Below are 17,698 nucleotides of genomic sequence, written 5' to 3'. Positions count from 1 at the left end.
AATAACAAATAACAAAACAAAAATAAAAAAGTTAAATCAACTTCCCCTTTAGTTGAAATAACTTGATGTTTTAAGTTATGCTAACTTAAGTTTTCTTTACCCATTACATTACTTTTTTTAAGACCAGTTTCCTCAAATTTCTTAAGTAAATTCAACTTATCCGGGCTTACAGTGTATAATAAGGTGCGAAAAATGCGGTACATGAGCTAGAAGATTATTTCTCATGCCACTGCCTGTGTTGTTTTATGCACAGACTAGAGATGAATTTACATGCACTTAGAAATACCATTACTGAGCTAAAATCAAGCTGTTTTAATTTCATTTCTTAATCAGACTTCTTGTAGATCTAAGAAATCTCATTATGTTCTTTACATGACTGCTTGAATAATCAGATAACAGAAGACACTAAATATGGCAGTCCCACCTCACAACCTAAATGCTAGTCCTAGTGCCAGATATCACAGGACATCTTCAGAGGTCTTGTGGAGCTCATTTCTCAATGTATCAAAGCTGTTTGGGTGGATGATCTGTGTAAACTAATCCGCAGAAGTTCAGAACATCCAAAGGAGCCCCAATCCAAAAACATTGGTTCTGATTAGACTGTCCATTAGAACAATTACAGATCCATCTCCTGTGGGACTGCAGCTGAGTAACCACGTCCGAATGCAGCGGACGATCACACGCATCTGGTTAGATGACCACATAATGATGAGACTCAAACTGCGCTAGTCAAGTGTCTTGTTCCTTTCCCTGAAGTGAAATTGTTAATAATTGCTCTGACAGGCTGTGATGGACGCAGGTGCAAAAGACTGACTGCAGTAAAAACATGTTTCTGATTCACCGGCAGGGAGAAGAAAAGATACACTTCATTACATCCATGTGATCCATGAACACCTTTAAACTGAAATTCAGTCAGCTTCAATTCTTGTCCATGTGCCATTATCCTGTTCATTAGTCCTCCCAATTATCTGCACGCAAGATATCACAGTGAGAAAACAGAGTTTCCCACAGTCTCCTCTCTCCACTCACTCCACACCAAGGTCAGGGAAAGTTTTTAGGTTCTATTTAGGTGTCAAACACTTGACATGTGATCATAGCATAGAAACAGGATATAAAGCTTCTAGAGAATTTTAGCAAAAAATTAAATAACCTTTTTATTATTTTTCCTTCAAATAAATTAAATTTATCAGGGCTGGTTTGAGTAAAGCACCAGTAAAAGATGTCATGTAGTTATGTGGAACTAAGCAAACATGTAAACTAAAGAACCAATGATAACTAAGGAGAATACAGTTATGATATATATGATGGCATAGTTACTTTGAAAAAGTAATCTGAGCTAGGGGTGGGCGATATGGCTCTAAAATAATATCACGATATTTCAGGGTATTTTTGCGATAACGATATACTTGGCGATATAGGAAAACTAAAATAATTAATTCATTTCAGGAATATAGTATAGTAGTATAACAGCATAATCATAATGTGGAAAAATAAATAATATAGCATAAAATATTATAATGCAGCAAATAATATTGCAGAATATTTAGTGCATGCATATAAACTGCGAACTAAAACAATTATACAATAAATACACCTAAAGCTTCACAGTAAATAATAGACTACTTATCTTACTACAGCCCTATTATCACGATATGAATTTTTAATATCATGATATTTCTGTCACAATATATTGTATACGATATAATATTGCCCACCCCTAATCTGAGCAACGGTTACTGATTATCCCTTTAGTGTTGTGTTGTGTGTGAATGTATATACCATGTGCATGTGGAATTACATTATTAAAGCTACTTGGCTGAAATTCCCAGCTATAATACTTTTTTTGCCGTAAAAAATATTTAAAAAAATAAATGTTAGTTCCTGTAAGTGTGTTGTTACATAAGTTTAAATTGACCATTTAAAAAAGTATTTGGCATGTTTCCATCTTTGTCTTATTCAGTCCCACCCCCAAAAACTGTTCAAAAAACAATTCAAATTATGCTTCTAATGGGTTTCTCAAAATTCAAGGTATGAAAACAAGTCTTTACTGACATGATAAAATATTACTGAATATTATTATTATTTTCATTTACTGCGTCTTACCGATGCAAGTACGTCCGTCCACATGCAGACGAGAGCCGGCGTTACACTGGCAGTGGTAGGACCCTCTGGTGTTCACACACTTGTGTTGGCAGCCTCCGTTATGAACCTGGCATTCATCAATATCTGCAAAAAATAACATCACAATGCAAACATGCACAGTTATTATTAATAAAAAATAACTATTAGTAATCCTTCATGGGTCATTCTGTTAGTGCCAGCACCATTGGCAGACGACTGTTCAGAAAGCAGAAACCAGTTTCAAACTGTTCTTTTTGGGCACTACACCCGAGCTGCCATTTGCCCTTCTTTTTGTAGGTCACTTGATGTCAATCTGCAGTTGCTTACTGACATCTTAATAGTTTGAATAGTCCAAATAGTCCAAATATATCTCCAGACCTGAACCCCACTGAAAACCTCTGGAATGTTATCAAGAGGAAGATGGGTGATCACAAGCCATCAAACAAAGCAGAACTGCTTGAAATTTGCACAACGAGCGGCATAAGGTGATCCAAAAGCAGTGTGAAAGACTAGTGGAGGAGAACATGCCAAGATGTATGAAAGTTATTCAACCAAATGTTGATTTCTGAACTATTCCTGAGTAAGAATAATTATGGTTTTATTGTATTATAGTTCCTAAATGAATGAGGTTTGAATCACTGCATCATATTTTCGGCAAGTACATGAACTAAATGATCATATTTTAATTTAATTTGAGAGAAACATTGCCTGAGGTTTATAAAATAAAATAATAGAAAAGAGTAAATAAAATAAAACAGTAAAAAAGTTAAATAGTAACATGAAATTAAAATAATATTCATTTTATTTAATGAATGCAAAAGAAAAGCAGTTTGAGCAGAATGACTGATGTAAAAACTAATCGGTCCAAACAGAAATAGTCTCTCACATCCGCTGCATGAAATATGGAATACATTATCCTGCAGCCACCTGAGCAGCGCTGACTACATCCTCCAGTAATTCAGCCAATTCTACAAAACTCGCAAAACTAATGTGGACAGGGTGATGAGTGACATCATGAATCTGGCCGGTCTGATTGAAAACAAATGAAGAAAAGTGTCTGTTTGGATTTAATGCATTGTGTGGAAGCGGTAAAAACTCTGCAGACTCACTGTGACTCATGTCTTTATTCACGCCTCATTGGGAATCAGAGGAGTTGCTAATAGCTTTATGACTTTCTAAGCAGACTTCCGCAGAGATCAGAGCGGAGCGGGCCATGCTCCATTTACACGGACATTGTCCTTCTGCTCGAACTGAACTCAGATCAGATTTAAAGGAGCCACGCCTCATTTAGGAAGCCAGCGTCACTGCAATAGGAAAGTTAAGGCTGCATTCCCATGACTTCAGCAGATAAACTTGCTAGAAATGCTAAAAATAAGTTTGGCGGTAAGACTAACAGTAGTGTACAAACATTGTATACAATATTTAAACCGTTCCTTTATTTTAACCAGTAAAATAAAACAGGAAATAAAGAATATAAGGGGCCCTGTTGTACACCTTGAGCAAGGCGCTTCCTTTCCGGTTGCAGTACTGATGAGAGCCAGTTTCATTAGACGTTTTTGAAACTCTGAAGTCTTTGCAACTGCATTTGAGGATACTTTCAAAATGTTTCAACTTTTGTCGGGTTTGCCCGATTGATCTTCATTGCTTAAAGTAATTTTTTTATTTGCGTAGTTGACATAATCTGGATTAGAACATTACTTAAACAGGGCTATTCACTGTATACCTGTAACTCTACCTCTTCAACCTCAACTTTACAACTGATGCTCTCAAACACATTAAGAGGGCAAGAAATACAATTAATCAAGACAAGGCACAGCTGTTAACTGAAGCTGAAGCCATCGCGGGTAAGAAAATGCTAAGATGTGCAAAAAATGTCTTAATTGTTAATTAATTTACACATTGATTTTAATTGAGTTTGGATGATTTTAGTATTAATCTACATTGAATTTATAGCGTGTCCAAACTTTTGACAAACTTTTTAGTGCTGTATATTCATATTAAAAAGCCAATGTTGATTCGACTGACAAAACATAAAAATTTTGTGTATAAAAAAATGAGTGTATGAAAAAAAGTATGGGGACTTTTTGTGCACATATATGCACAAATATTGAATTATGTCCCATAATGACATGCAGTACAGGCCAAAAGTTTGGACACACCTTGGACATCATTTAATGCGTTTTCGTTATTTTCATGACTATTTACATTGTAGATTCTCACTGAAGCATCAAAACTATTAATGAACACATGTGGAGTTTTATGTACTTTAACAAAAAAAGACCTGACCTCCACAGTCACCTGAACACAGGACCTGAACCCAATCCAGATGGTTTGGGGTGAGCTGGAGCACAGAGTGAAGACAAGGGGGCAACAAGTGCTAATAAACACCTCTGAGAACTCCTTCCTTACTTCAAGACTGTTGGAAAACTTTTCATTTCAGGTGGCCACCTCTTGAAGCTCATTGAGAGAATGATGCCAAGAGTGTGCAAAGCAGTAATCAGAGCAAAGGGTGGCTATTTTGAAGAAACTAGAATATATTTTTTTTTTGTTAAATACATAAAACTCCAGATGTGTTCATTCAAGGTTTTGATGCCTTCAGTGAGAATCTACAATAAATAGTAAATAGTCATGAAAATAAAGAAAACGCATTAAAAAAGATGAGGTGTGACCCAACTTTTGGCCTGTACTGTATGTATGATTGTAAATGACATTAAAAAATAAAAATAAATAAAAAATAAAAAGAGTGTATGATGATCTCATCACCTCCCGGCCGCTGCAATCCTCCAATGAACGTCGCCTCGCTTTGCCAAACATTCACATAAAGCAATCCAGACTGTTCTCATACAGAGTTCCCCAATGGAGGAACAAACTACCTTCTACTACCAGATCAGGAGAATCTCTCACTATCTTTAATAAACTCCTGAAGACAGAGCTCTTCAAAGAGCACTTACTCTCCTAACACCTCTAACTAACTACCTTCTACTACCAGATCAGGAGAATCTCTCACTATCTTTAATAAACTCCTGAAGACAGAGCTCTTCAAAGAGCACTTACTCTCCTAACACCTCTAACTAACTACCTTCTACTACCAGATCAGGAGAATCTCTCACTATCTTTAATAAACTCCTGAAGACAGAGCTCTCCAAAGAGCACTTACTCTCCTAACACCTCTAACACACTAACTACTTCTAACCTCATTTCCTTCTTCCCCTCCTTCACTCCTCTATCCCCTTATTTCCCTTCGACCTCCTTTAAAAAAAAAAAAGTTTTACCTTTAACTTCTATTACTTTTGTACTTGACTATTGTAAGTCGCTTTGGACAAAAGCATCTGCCAAATGTAATGTAATGTAATGGTCTAATGGGTCCACTCTAACGCAGGATGGTATGTTGTGGCCTTAGTAACCATTTGGCTCTGAAGGAAAAGCGGTTTCTGTTGTTTGCTGGTTCAGCAAGAGGAACCATCATGTCCTTTCCTTTCAGAGGGTTACCTTTCCCTTTAGGAAAGTTATGTTCCTAAAAAGACTCATCCAGCTGGATCCACACATGGGTAGGGTTCTTGCCCCCTTGTTTTGTTTTAGCGTGAATGGCATGTTCTTACTGCTTTCTCTTTAAACAAAATCTGCAATCTCTTCTGCCAATGTCAGCAGTGTTCCCTCCAAAAGGAACTAAAGAGGCTAGTGTTAGCATCGCGTTTGCCCCTGTAATGTGTTAACGACCAGGCTTGTGGCACTGTATCTTCATGCCACCGCTACAGGAGACCCTTTTTCTTGGCACTATATTTTGCATCAAGTGTCGTTATTGGGTAATAAGTGCCAAAAAAGGGTCTTTGCAATCTCTGAATCTTTCGCAAACCAAACTACTTCAGCGAAACTGAACAGAATCACTGTTATTTTAGCTCAGGAAATGTTCTTTTGTCTGTAGGCCAGCTGGCCAGATGTGTGCCATTAATAACCTATAGTATGTAAATGCAGTCGGGCTCACAGAGAAGCAGAAACAGGCAATGAATTCTTGCCTCGGTAGGAAACCTGGCATTGAGAGGAAAGCAAATACAGAGGCTAACAGAACATAAAATCACATGCCAAAAGTCACGGGACAGGAACAAGTATCATGCCCTATGACTTTTGCCACGTTCCATGGAAGCTAAACAATGTGCATGGCTTCCTGAGTCACTTTTTGCCAACAATTCTAGCTAAAAGCCAATGGTTTCGAGCAATATCATCTCCCAAAACTGTCCACTGTGAACGGTAATGCCTTCTATTATGCATTCCTGGTTCACACTTTGACACTGTGGATCAAGGGATGCTAAATAGCCACAAAATGTGAAAATGCACCCACTATCAGACCTCACTCAACCCAGATAATTCACAATGTCTTGCCATGAGCATGATGGCCAGTATTTAGGTGTTTATACAGGTGTGGATGTTTCCAAGCAATTCCCTGTATTTTCATGTCAGTTCAGGGTCAAGTTTCTTATTTTTAAGCACTGTGAAGTTGTGGTACAGATGTGTGCAAATTGATCATTGTCTTGTAGCATGACCCAACTGTGCTTTAGCTTCAGCTTAAGCTCCAGCTTAGCCTACAGACAGATGGTCTGATATTCTCTTAAAAAAATCTCTGATACAGATGAAATTAACAGTACATTTTCTCAAAACTTGTCCTGGAAGCTCACTGCCACCAATAAATCAGCTGATTAACAGCCAATTTCTGAATTACAATCAGTGTGTTAAAAGCATTAAAAAACACTAACATGTGCAAAGCAATGGCCCATGCTAAACATCAGCTAAAAATCCCTAATCAAGACACATTTATCTTTTGTCACCTAGGTGAAGCTTAATGGGCATTTATATTCTTAATGGTTCCATCGTGTTTAATTTTGAAGAAAACCACCAACAGTTGCGCCAAATAATAATCATTGTTGATTAGTTTAATTAATTTAGTTCAGACTTATTTTTAATATGCATACTTATAATGTTATGTTATCCAAGAATTCCAAACAAAACTGTGCCAACTTATTATATAGTGTTCAGATAATGTTTTTAGTTGGCCTAATTTAATTTCTGTGAAATTTGTATTTTAAGCTCTAAAACAAGAAATGAACTAAAAAACTGTTGGAGAATGCTTCATGCATCCCTTTCTGTACAAAATAGGTTAGCAAAATTAATATTTTATGTACTTACCTGCCAAACATGCACCATTATGATTAATATATAGTATATACCTTATAGTATTAGTATGTAGGACGCAATTGGGATGCAGCCAATGTTAATGTTATGGGTGATCAGATCAAACAAATATGTAACAAAAGAATATGTATATATGAATAAAGTATGGATTTATAGAAAAAAATAGCAAAACTTGCTGAAATTCAGCCCCCCAGGCTCGTCAGACCACTGCTCTAAATTAAATACACACTTTCAGTACGGTAAAAGGAGAGTGCTTCTGTCTTCCATGTTCTTGCTTTACTAACTGCAATAGCAAACAGTGAAGTGTACTTGGCAGATTCAGACATACAGCCAGCCAAGTATGCACTTGATGCAACCTCAGCACAGATAAACCCTCCATCCTCCCTCAGTATTATGAAGGAAATGTCTGACAGTATCACTGCGCTAAAGACTGGAGTGGTGGGCCTATCTGGGTGGTACACTGGGAGTGAATGATAAAACTGGGCTTGCGTTTTTGAGTGGAGGAGCATGCTGCTTCTGTGAAAAAAAGGAAAAGATTCAAAGCATCCTAAAACAGATTAGAAACACATACATACACATACAACCAGACACAGCATTAAAAAAGATCTGTCTGAGGGGCTTCAAGTGGTCCAGCGGTCTAAAGTGCTGACACTATGATCGCTGGTTCGAATCTCATTGATGTAGCTTGCCATCAGCTGCTGGAGCCCTGAGAGAGCACAAATTGTACAATTGGCCTTGCTCTCTCTGTAGGTGGGTACAGTAGATGGTGCTCCTTCCCTCATCACTCCTACGGTGATGTTGATCAGCACAAGGCTGCGTCTGTGAGCTGATGTATAAGAACAGAGTTGCTGCGCTTTTCTCCGAGAGTTAGCGCTGTGATGCTAATCGGCAATGCTACAGCATCAGCATCAGCTCAAAAAGAGGCAGAATCTGACTTCAGTATCGGAGAAGGCATGTGCTAGTCTTCACCCTCCTGGGGCATTTCTAGTGATAGGGGCAGTCCTAATGAATGGGTTGGGTATTGGCATTGTAAAATGGGGAAAAATGGAACAAAAAAATAATAAAAAATAAAAAAATAATAATTTGTCCGCAACAACTTGAGAACAATGAGATAATGGAAATCGAAGGCATTTGAAAGGGTAAGAAACTTTACGAATGGTTGTTAAGAAAGTATGAAAAACGTTTTGGCAGAATCCTCATAAGAAATACACTCACTAAAGCAAAATTACCTAGATTACCCCAAAGTTACCTTAAAGAGGTCCTGCAACCAGTGGCAAGTCATGGCAAGCCACATGGATGCGATTGGACAACCTATATCAACACATCACCCCTAGTGCAAAATTCCAACAGGACAATGTATCAACCAAGCGTTGCCCATATCAGTCTAAATGTTTAAACATTTCTTCTTCTTCTTCTTCTTCCTGAACAGCTTTGCAATCCATCCCTTTTGCTCTAAAAGCAACAACGTGTGCACCATTTCTTTGACATTATTTGTAATTGCTTGAGAATCTCTGTAAACCTCTCAGAAGAACATCTGAGTAGAGCTTAACATAAAGGAAAAGTAAAAAGGAAACACTGACCTGGTCTCAGGTATCCCATGTTGAACCTGTTATACACATGGAAGCACGGCGGCCTATAGCAGTTCCTAAACTGTTGCCAATAGCCTGGATAATTGGCGCTCTGGACAGGAAAGAGATAAAGTCCAGTGCTGAAAAGACACAGCAGCCACCAGCTGGATGATGGCATGGTGAGGAACCGTTCAGTCAGGATGATGAAGGTGAGGGCAGATACAGGCAGTAGTCAGGGAGGCAGCCTTCACAGTGAAGACAGAGTGAATTTGGGTTGTCAGGGAAGAAAAATGAGGTCCATGAGTTTTTATTTTCCTTCCATTCCCTCTCTCTCTCTCTCCCTCTCTTTTTCAGACCTCCTCCTCAATGTCTTACCCATTCCCCTCCTTCTCTCCAACTCTACACTACTTTATTGGTCTTTACCTGACAATTAATCTACATTAATAAAATTCCAGAGATTCTTTTCATCCATTTAATAAATGTTTAAGTATAAAAATGAAATATCATCACTGACTGATCAAGTGATTGTCTGTATCTCGATTATCTGGGAGGGGTGGAATCTTTTAAAAGTAGGAAACATGGGTAGAAGGCTCTAAGCCATATTGACTGAACTGTATGCAGTGGTCAGTATGTACCAAAAGTGTTCCAAAGTAGGACAAAGTAGAACAACCGATGGCAAACTGGCTACAGGGTCATGGGAGCCCAATGGTCGATGATGCAGCATTGCTAAGTAGCATCACAGCGATAACGCTCGGAGGAAAGCGCAGCGACTGATAGCGGTTCTGATACATCAGCTCACAGGCACAGCCTTGTGCTGATCCACATCACCCTAGGAGTGATGAGGGGAAAGAGCACCATCTACTGTACCCACCCAGAGAGAGCAAGGCCAATTGTGCTCTTTCGGAGCTCCGGAAGCTTATGGTCAATCTGCATGACTGGGATTCGAACCAGATCTCCCAATCATAGTGGTAACACTTTAGATCGCTGGATCACTCGGCGCCCCCAAATTACAGGATTTTAAGGATATGCCGTTGATGTATTGGTGCCAAATATATATGCCAGCAAGTAATGGGTGATGGGGCCTATATTTTACGCTATATTTGGAACATGGCCCAAATCTTAAAAGCCAACATACTTTATTTTTGAAATAAAAGCGTTTCCTGTTATTTTTTGACTCACCCTGTATATTTATGTGGCCCAACCACTGGATACATATTGGCTTAAAAAGAAAAACATTATCAATTTTTTAGACAAAAACCCTACTGTTTTGGATTTTACTCTTTTATTCTGAAGTCCACGTATAATGTTTGTGAGATTTTAGGCAGCAAAAATGTATTTTCTGCATCAGTTTTCCTGCATCAATCTAACAGAGCAATAAAAAAAAATCCACTTTATACACCAGTTTATAATATGCAAACAGATAAGCTTACAGAGTAATACAACTCTCTCCAGTGTTTGAAAATTGAACTGATGTAGCCATTTCACGTTTGTTCTCATATATTACTTATTGTTTGAGAGAAAATTAGCTCTAACACAAGAACAATTACATAAATTACATTTTTAGTTTTTAACAAAAGGGCTAGAGAATATTTTCTAACAGAAACACCCCTCCTATCACATTTACACCCCCTTTAGTTCTTTAGTTCAGGTTGAAAATGCACACATCTGTACACACTTTTGAGATCACGCACTTTTTGTTTTCTAGATAACAAGCTAACAAGCTAACTGGGCATATTGGCCTAAATCTGGACAGGCTTCATTTGATCATGTTGACATGAAAATTGCACTTCCCTGATAAAAAAAAAAAATAGCTCTACTTACTGGCAGCAAAACGACGTCTTTCCACATCAGTTTTCCTGTGATAAATTTGCTTTGAAAACATGTTTTGACATATTTAGACATTTTAGAGTTGATTGAGTACGTCCCACACACATCCATTACAGGTAATGAGACAAATCAGACATCAGAGAGATGCTGAGATCTGTACACCGCAGCATCACTGTGAGGGATGAGCTGCAGGCTTCAGCATTTTTTCTTCTGGAGCCAAACATATTTTAACACAAGCGCTGCCCACTCTCGGCATGTGATGAGACAGAGTTTACTGGTGTTTGATCTTACATTCCTTCACTTCTTCAGTTCACTCTTCTTGTCTTTTATCAAAGAATGCTGTTCAGAATATGAAGTAAATCAAAGATATCTAAGTGCATTTCCTTAAGAAAACACAGAATGGTTGTGCAGATTCCAGGCAAGCCCTATGCGGTTGCTATGTGGTCAATGGGGTGATAAAGTTTTTGCTAGGTAGTTGCAATGCAGTTACTATGGTATTCCTGGTGGATGCTAGGAGGCAGTTATGCAGTCATTATAAAGAGTCAGGTGGTTCTTATGGTGCATCAGATGGTTGTGAATGTGCTACAAATGGGATGTTTGTAGTGTCTGTAACAGCTTTATCCACCAGGCAGTCAGAATCCTCAAAACACAGAGCCTCCACTACCAGACTGTGTAACATCTTCATCCACCAGGCAGTCAGACTCCTCAACACACAGAGCGTCAGAGACTCGACTACCAGACTCTGCAACAGTTTCATTCTCTAGGCAGTCAGACTCCTCAACACACAGAACCTCCACTAACAGACTCTGCAACAGCTTCCTCCACCAGGCAGTCAGACTCCTTAACACGGAGAACTGAACCTGAACCCCCCCACCACCCTTCACACACACAAAGACTACTTCACACACACACACACACACACACACACACACACACACACACACACACACAGACTCACTCTCTCAGCACACAGAGACTGAAATGTCTCTCTCCCTATCTCTACCTCCGTAACTGCTGTGATTATATATATTCAATATGTCACAGTATGTTACATATCGCTGCACTTTATCCCCACTAGAACATTTTAATATACCGTATCGGTACTGCAGTGTCCTTTCTGTTAAATTGTCTCGTCTTTTGTATTTATTGTAATCATTGTAATGTTATAGTTTTATGTTGCACTATCATTACACCTTGCACTTTATGTTTGTCTATTGTATTGTTGTTCCATACACTGCAAAAAACTAAATCTTAGCAAGTGAAATGATGTAATTTCAAGGTAATAAATCTTGTTTTTTTTCTCTAATAAGATTTTTTTCTGATAAGAATTGTTTTGTGTAAGATTGTTTTACTAATTTTGGGAATAATAATCTCATTCAGTCTTTTATAGAATTTTTTACCTTGTTTTAAGTAATTTAAACTCAAAATAAGAGCAAAAAAGTCACATACACAAGTTATTCTGATTTTTCTGTACAAATTAAACCCATAAAATAAGGAATTTTGGCTTGATTTAAGTCTTACTTTACATATTTTAAGACTTTGTGATTGGTTATTTTAAGAAATCTTCCTAAGAAAAATCTGCTCACCCCATTTTTACAAATATTTTGTCTAGTTTTGCCAATAGATTTTTTTGCAGTGTATTGTACCATGATTCCGGTTGACTGGTACCGTATATCTTTTGGCAAGCAATAGTTAACGTTCTTATCACCTGCACATTAACACCAGCTCATTTCCTGACTTCAAACAACATCTTCACACAGCCAGACTCCCCACAGACCCCTTAACTGAAGCTAGAGATATGATATGAACTTCACACAGGACACAGAACACAGTGTCTTATTATATTATTATTATTATATCACGGGCAAGACGGACCTTTCAACCAGACAAAGCCCAGCTGCTTGTTCAGACCTGATCCACTGCAGACCGGTCGTTAGGTGCCACGTGCCTACATGCCGACATGCCCGCTGGGGGAAGATTAATCTCTCGTGCCCTTAAGTAAAGTCTGGGGTCAATTATAATACACATTCCAGCAGTAAGCAGGGGAGGCAGGTTGAGTAGAGGCTGGATACGGATGGAGCAGGACTAGATAAGGAGCTGATTTGGAATTTGAAGCGTCCAATCAAATCAAATGTCTTTCTAACTTCAGAGTTTTGAGGTAGTAGAAGATTACTGAACAGAAAAATATTCATAACTCATAAGCTTCATTTCATGACAAATAAGTAAGTTAGCATCACTGTAACATACAGCAATTAAAAATTATACGTTTCTTTAATTTTACCAACTTAAAACATCTGGATTATAATCAAAAGGAAGATGGATGATCACAAGCAATCAAACCAAACTGAACTGCTTTAATTTTTGCACCAGGAGTAAAGCAGCATAAAGTTATCCAAAAGCAGTGTGTAAGACTGGTGGAGGAGAACATGATGCCAAGATACATGAAAACTGTGATTAAAAACCAGGGTTATTCCACCAAATATTGATTTCTGAACTCTTAAAACTTTATGAATATGAACTTGTTTTCTTTGCATTATTTGAGGTCTGAAAGCTCTGCATCTTTTTTTATAATTCTGCAATTTCTCATTTTCTGCAAATAAATGCTCAAAATTACTATTTTTATTTGGAATTTGGGAGAAATGTTGTCTGTAGTTTATAGAATAAAACAACAATGTTAATTTTACTCAAACATAAACCTATAAATAGCAAAATCAGAGAAAATGAAGTGGTCTCTTAATTTTTTCCAGAGCTGTATATGTAAAGTTTCTACACTTTTACTGCTGTATATTGAAAAAAATCTTACAGCAGAACCTGTATACATTATGTTACTCTAGATCTGCAATGCATCATGGTCCAAATTTAGTGTAGGTCAATTCTACAGTAGACATATTTCTCCAGTGAATCACGTTATATTAATTTTAAAGTGGAATTTATTTTTTTTAGCAATATAAATAAAAATCTTCTGTGGCACGGTGGCTTAGTGGTTTGCACATTTGCCTCCCAGCACTGGGGTTTTGGGTTCAAGTCCTTATCTGGGTGGAGTTTCCATGTTCTCCCTGTGTCTGCATGGGCATGAGGTAAATTAAATACTCTAAAATTACCCATGTGCACCAAAATTACTCATGTGTATGTATGTGTGTGGTATGTATGACTGTTCCTAGATATAAATAATAATAAAAAGCACCTCAGACAAGGTTTCATACACACAACCCTCATCCACTAACAGAAGATGTATGGAGCTTACCTTGGCAGGTCTTTCCATCCTCTTGGAGCTCTTGGCCTGAGGGACACTTGCAGTAGAAGCTGCCGATAGTGTTGCAGCACAACGCCTCACACCCACCATTAGTCTCCTCACACTCATTCACATCTAATAGAGAGAAAAAAAAAAACAGACCAATCACAATCCTGGATACATAGTCTATATATAGAAGTGTAGGAAAATATTAATATTGTAAAACAAAACACAATATTTTGTTTTAAAATGTATTATTTTCTATATGTAAAGATTGGTGTCAGACAATGGTTCATTTTTGTTGTGTTGTACAGTGTCTTCAGATCCAAATGTTTTAATTATGTAGAAAGTAAACTTTTTCTTTAACTCAGATTTTATCAATATGACTTGATCTACAGTACTGTGCAAAAGTTTTAGGCACCAAAGCAAATTATGCTAATCCATTAATCTTAGCAATATGAGTGTTTTTGCCTGAAAAAGCACCACATATGATTTAAACAGATGCAAATAAACATAAATACAGTAAAACATAACAAGGAATCAATCTCATTTTTAACTATAAGTATGTTATATCCTGTGAGCCTGAAGCTGAAGAACAAAGTGTAGAGATTCCAGATTTCTCCTGGATGCTCCTCAGCCAGCATGTGTATATATATGTTTAGTTCTGTCAGCAGCTCACCTAATTTTCCAACATTTACCAAAAAATGACCAAACCAGGTGTTGATTAATATGATGAGAACTAGAAATAACTCTATTCGACTCTATTAGATGAGGAGGAGAGATTAGTAGATGTTTTAAGGAAAACAGGGCTGTAAAAGCTGCACTGTTTTTTGTAAAATTGCTGTTTGTATTTATTGTAATGATGTAATGTGTTTTACTGAGCTAATAAACACTTACTTATCTTTGTCTGATTCTCTGTCCTGCTACCACTTTTCTGTGAAGCTTCTTTTCAACATCTGTTGTAAAATGCACTATATATATATATTTTGTTCATTTTCGTTAACAATAATAACCTTTCCCCTGTCCTTAAAACAGCCTCCACTGGTAGACAGATGAGACAGCAAATAGGGAATAATGTGTTTTTCAGTTGAACAGTGTTGGAAACTTCTGTCACAACCAGCATCCTTCTACGTCCAACCCTGGCGAGCAGAACTTCAGAGATTAACCAAAGTGTTCTCAATAAAACGTCAGGACTGTTTCATGCGGTTTGGAATCAGCAGTGCTGGAAATTCAGTACAATTATAAAACCATAATATCTCGTTTCCCTCCAGAATCCGTCCAAGAAGTCCCGGGAGAGGCTAAATTACCAACTTCCATCACTTTAACTTTCCAGTGCTGAACACTGGCAGCGACATACTGGTCATATATTTGGATTTTACTGGATTTTACACCACTTATGCTGGATTCCACTACTTTTCTTCAACAGCTACTGAAAACAGGCTTCAAAAACATGGAGAGAATGGAAGCTCTGATAAGGAGATCAAACTGATGCATCTTAAATGTCAAAAGTTCTGAATTCAAGACAGACTGCAGAGAATTAAAGACAGCGGTGATGCACAGTCTTTAAAAGTTCTCCAAACATAAACCCTGTCTGAGGCACAATCCCCAGCCCAGCTAAGTACTGCTGATTCCCATTTACAGCTGCCCAATTACACCACAAGCACTGATCTCTCCTCAGACACATGGAGATATTTATGCTGCTGTGCATTTCCCAAATCTCAGTAAACGCCTTGCCACATCAGCCTCCACTGAGCAGTATAAAACTTTTATAGAGGTTAAAGGAAGAAAGAAAAGTCATATTCTTTCTTTGTGAATTAAACACCACATTGAGGAATATTATATGCTCATATGTTTGTAGACAACACTTCTAATGTAGAAAACTCTTCTAATGAATGGATCCAGCTGGATCCAGTTGGATTGTAACTCAAAGAAAAGCAGGAATAACTCTTTTTAATAATGTTTGATTTATGAACAAACTAACAACAATGAAAAGATGTCCAAATACTTTTGTACATATAGTGCATTACCAGTTCCCAGATTAAACAACTATAACACGTTTTTACTGCATCGCACATCGAACTCGGCTGTTCTCAGATTTTTTTTGCTGTTTAATTGGATAAAATTAACCAATCAGCATATCACTTGGCATTACCTTTAAGAACCAGGTGTGCTCAGACTTTGGCAGATTGCTATTTCAGGGATGCAGCTACCTGGACGAGGAAAGCAACCTGCTTGTTCACAAACGTTTATTATGTTTATTGTTAATGTATTATTGATCTTTTCATAGCTGGCAACAAGCATGCACTATGGGTTTGTGCACTGCTGCGTGTCTATAATTGCGTAAGCAGCGGGGGTGTACACGTGTTGTGCGTGGGTTGACGTCTGTCTAGGTTGTATTCAGTCAGTGGCGCACCTGTGTTTTCGGTTGCTAAGATAGCAATACACCAAAAATATACCTGAACACACCTTGTTTTTCGAGACCACCACACCCATCAGGGAAGATATATTCAGAAGCACTGTTGCTATTTAAACAACATAGGTGGAAGGTATAAGATAGCAATGAGCATTGCAAAGCACCTTGCACAGGGTGTATGAAATCCTTCAGCAGTCTCTTTTTTTATTGTGTCATTGCAGTGAAATAAGATGGTCCTGATGTTTTACAATATTTATAGATAGTCATTTATTGTGCAAACCACATTGTATTCCAGATTTAAAGTTGTGTAGTGTGAACAGTACAGCAAACAAACCACTTTGAAAGTAATCTAGTGTGAACAAGATACAAGAAAACCAGTATTAATATGAAGCAATGCATCACATTCTGCTTTGGTCCAGTCCAATAGAACCATAAATTGTAACTGAAGGCAAGAATGAGTTTTAAACTGAGCGTGACGATAAGTTATAGGGTTTAACTGAGGTCATGAGTTGCTAGTGACCCAAAGTAATTAGTCATAAAATGTAAAATTACGAGCTATCTCACTCATACAAAGGTCAACACTCAGCTCAGAAGAATCACATTCTCATCCTCTATGAGGTCCTGCCCTCTGATGGTTCCTAGGTCAGTTTGGAGATCAAGTACATGACATAGAGGCCCAGAGGGAGCTTAAGTGCCTTCATCCATCTCAGACCACACACTGCACTGAGGTAGAATAGCTCTTTCAGAACGACCCATAGTGAGTCAAGGTCAACAAGGTCATTGGTATTATAGGGACAACTATTGTTTAGCTAGCTATGATGGAATTTCTGCATTATAAGAAAGAAATCAACTCAACTTAGATCCAAGATACAAGTATAGCTGCCCTCTGAATGTCATACAGGCCAGCACAATCTTTGATTTTAGATCTGTGAGTTGTTGAACGTGCAGGAGGAAAAAAATTAATCAAACAACTTGCAGTTACTAATCTTGATTATTCCTTCATAACATGGAAACTTTTAATTATGAATATTTTAGGTTAATGATGGTGGAATTTATTTACTGATTGTCTGTTGAATTAAAAAAAAAGTAATTAAGTAGAAAGTAATATACCTTCTAAACTTCTGAACAGTATCAAGAATTTTTTACTATTACATCATGCTAAAGCAGTTACAATCCGATACTGTTCAGAAGCTATTGTTTTCATTAAAGATAAGTTATCCTGAAATAAACTGATTAATGGGTATTTGTTACATAGTATTATGTAAGGGTGCTTTGAGTGCTTGAGTGTGTTAATTTGTATGTAGGCGGATGTATGTCGATGTCTGCTATATATATTCTACGGATATTTTATTA

General features: G+C 37.6%; 1 protein-coding gene across 1 annotated transcript in view; it reads right to left on the bottom strand.

The window, feature by feature from the left end:
- The window catches only part of megf6b (multiple EGF-like-domains 6b), a 95,330-nt gene that overhangs the window by 30,095 nt on the left and 47,537 nt on the right, over positions 1 to 17,698 (bottom strand). Inside the window, exons 5-6 of the mRNA XM_022682263.2 lie at positions 13,945 to 14,067; positions 2,104 to 2,226 (exon numbers count right to left, since the gene is read on the bottom strand). Coding sequence (XP_022537984.2) covers positions 2,104 to 2,226; positions 13,945 to 14,067 — 246 coding nt within the window. The remainder of the gene's footprint in view (positions 1 to 2,103; positions 2,227 to 13,944; positions 14,068 to 17,698) is intronic.

Source organism: Astyanax mexicanus, chromosome 24, assembly GCF_023375975.1.
Source record: "Astyanax mexicanus isolate ESR-SI-001 chromosome 24, AstMex3_surface, whole genome shotgun sequence".
Lineage (NCBI taxonomy): Eukaryota > Metazoa > Chordata > Actinopteri > Characiformes > Acestrorhamphidae > Astyanax > Astyanax mexicanus.
This window is presented reverse-complemented; position numbering and strand designations above follow the sequence as displayed.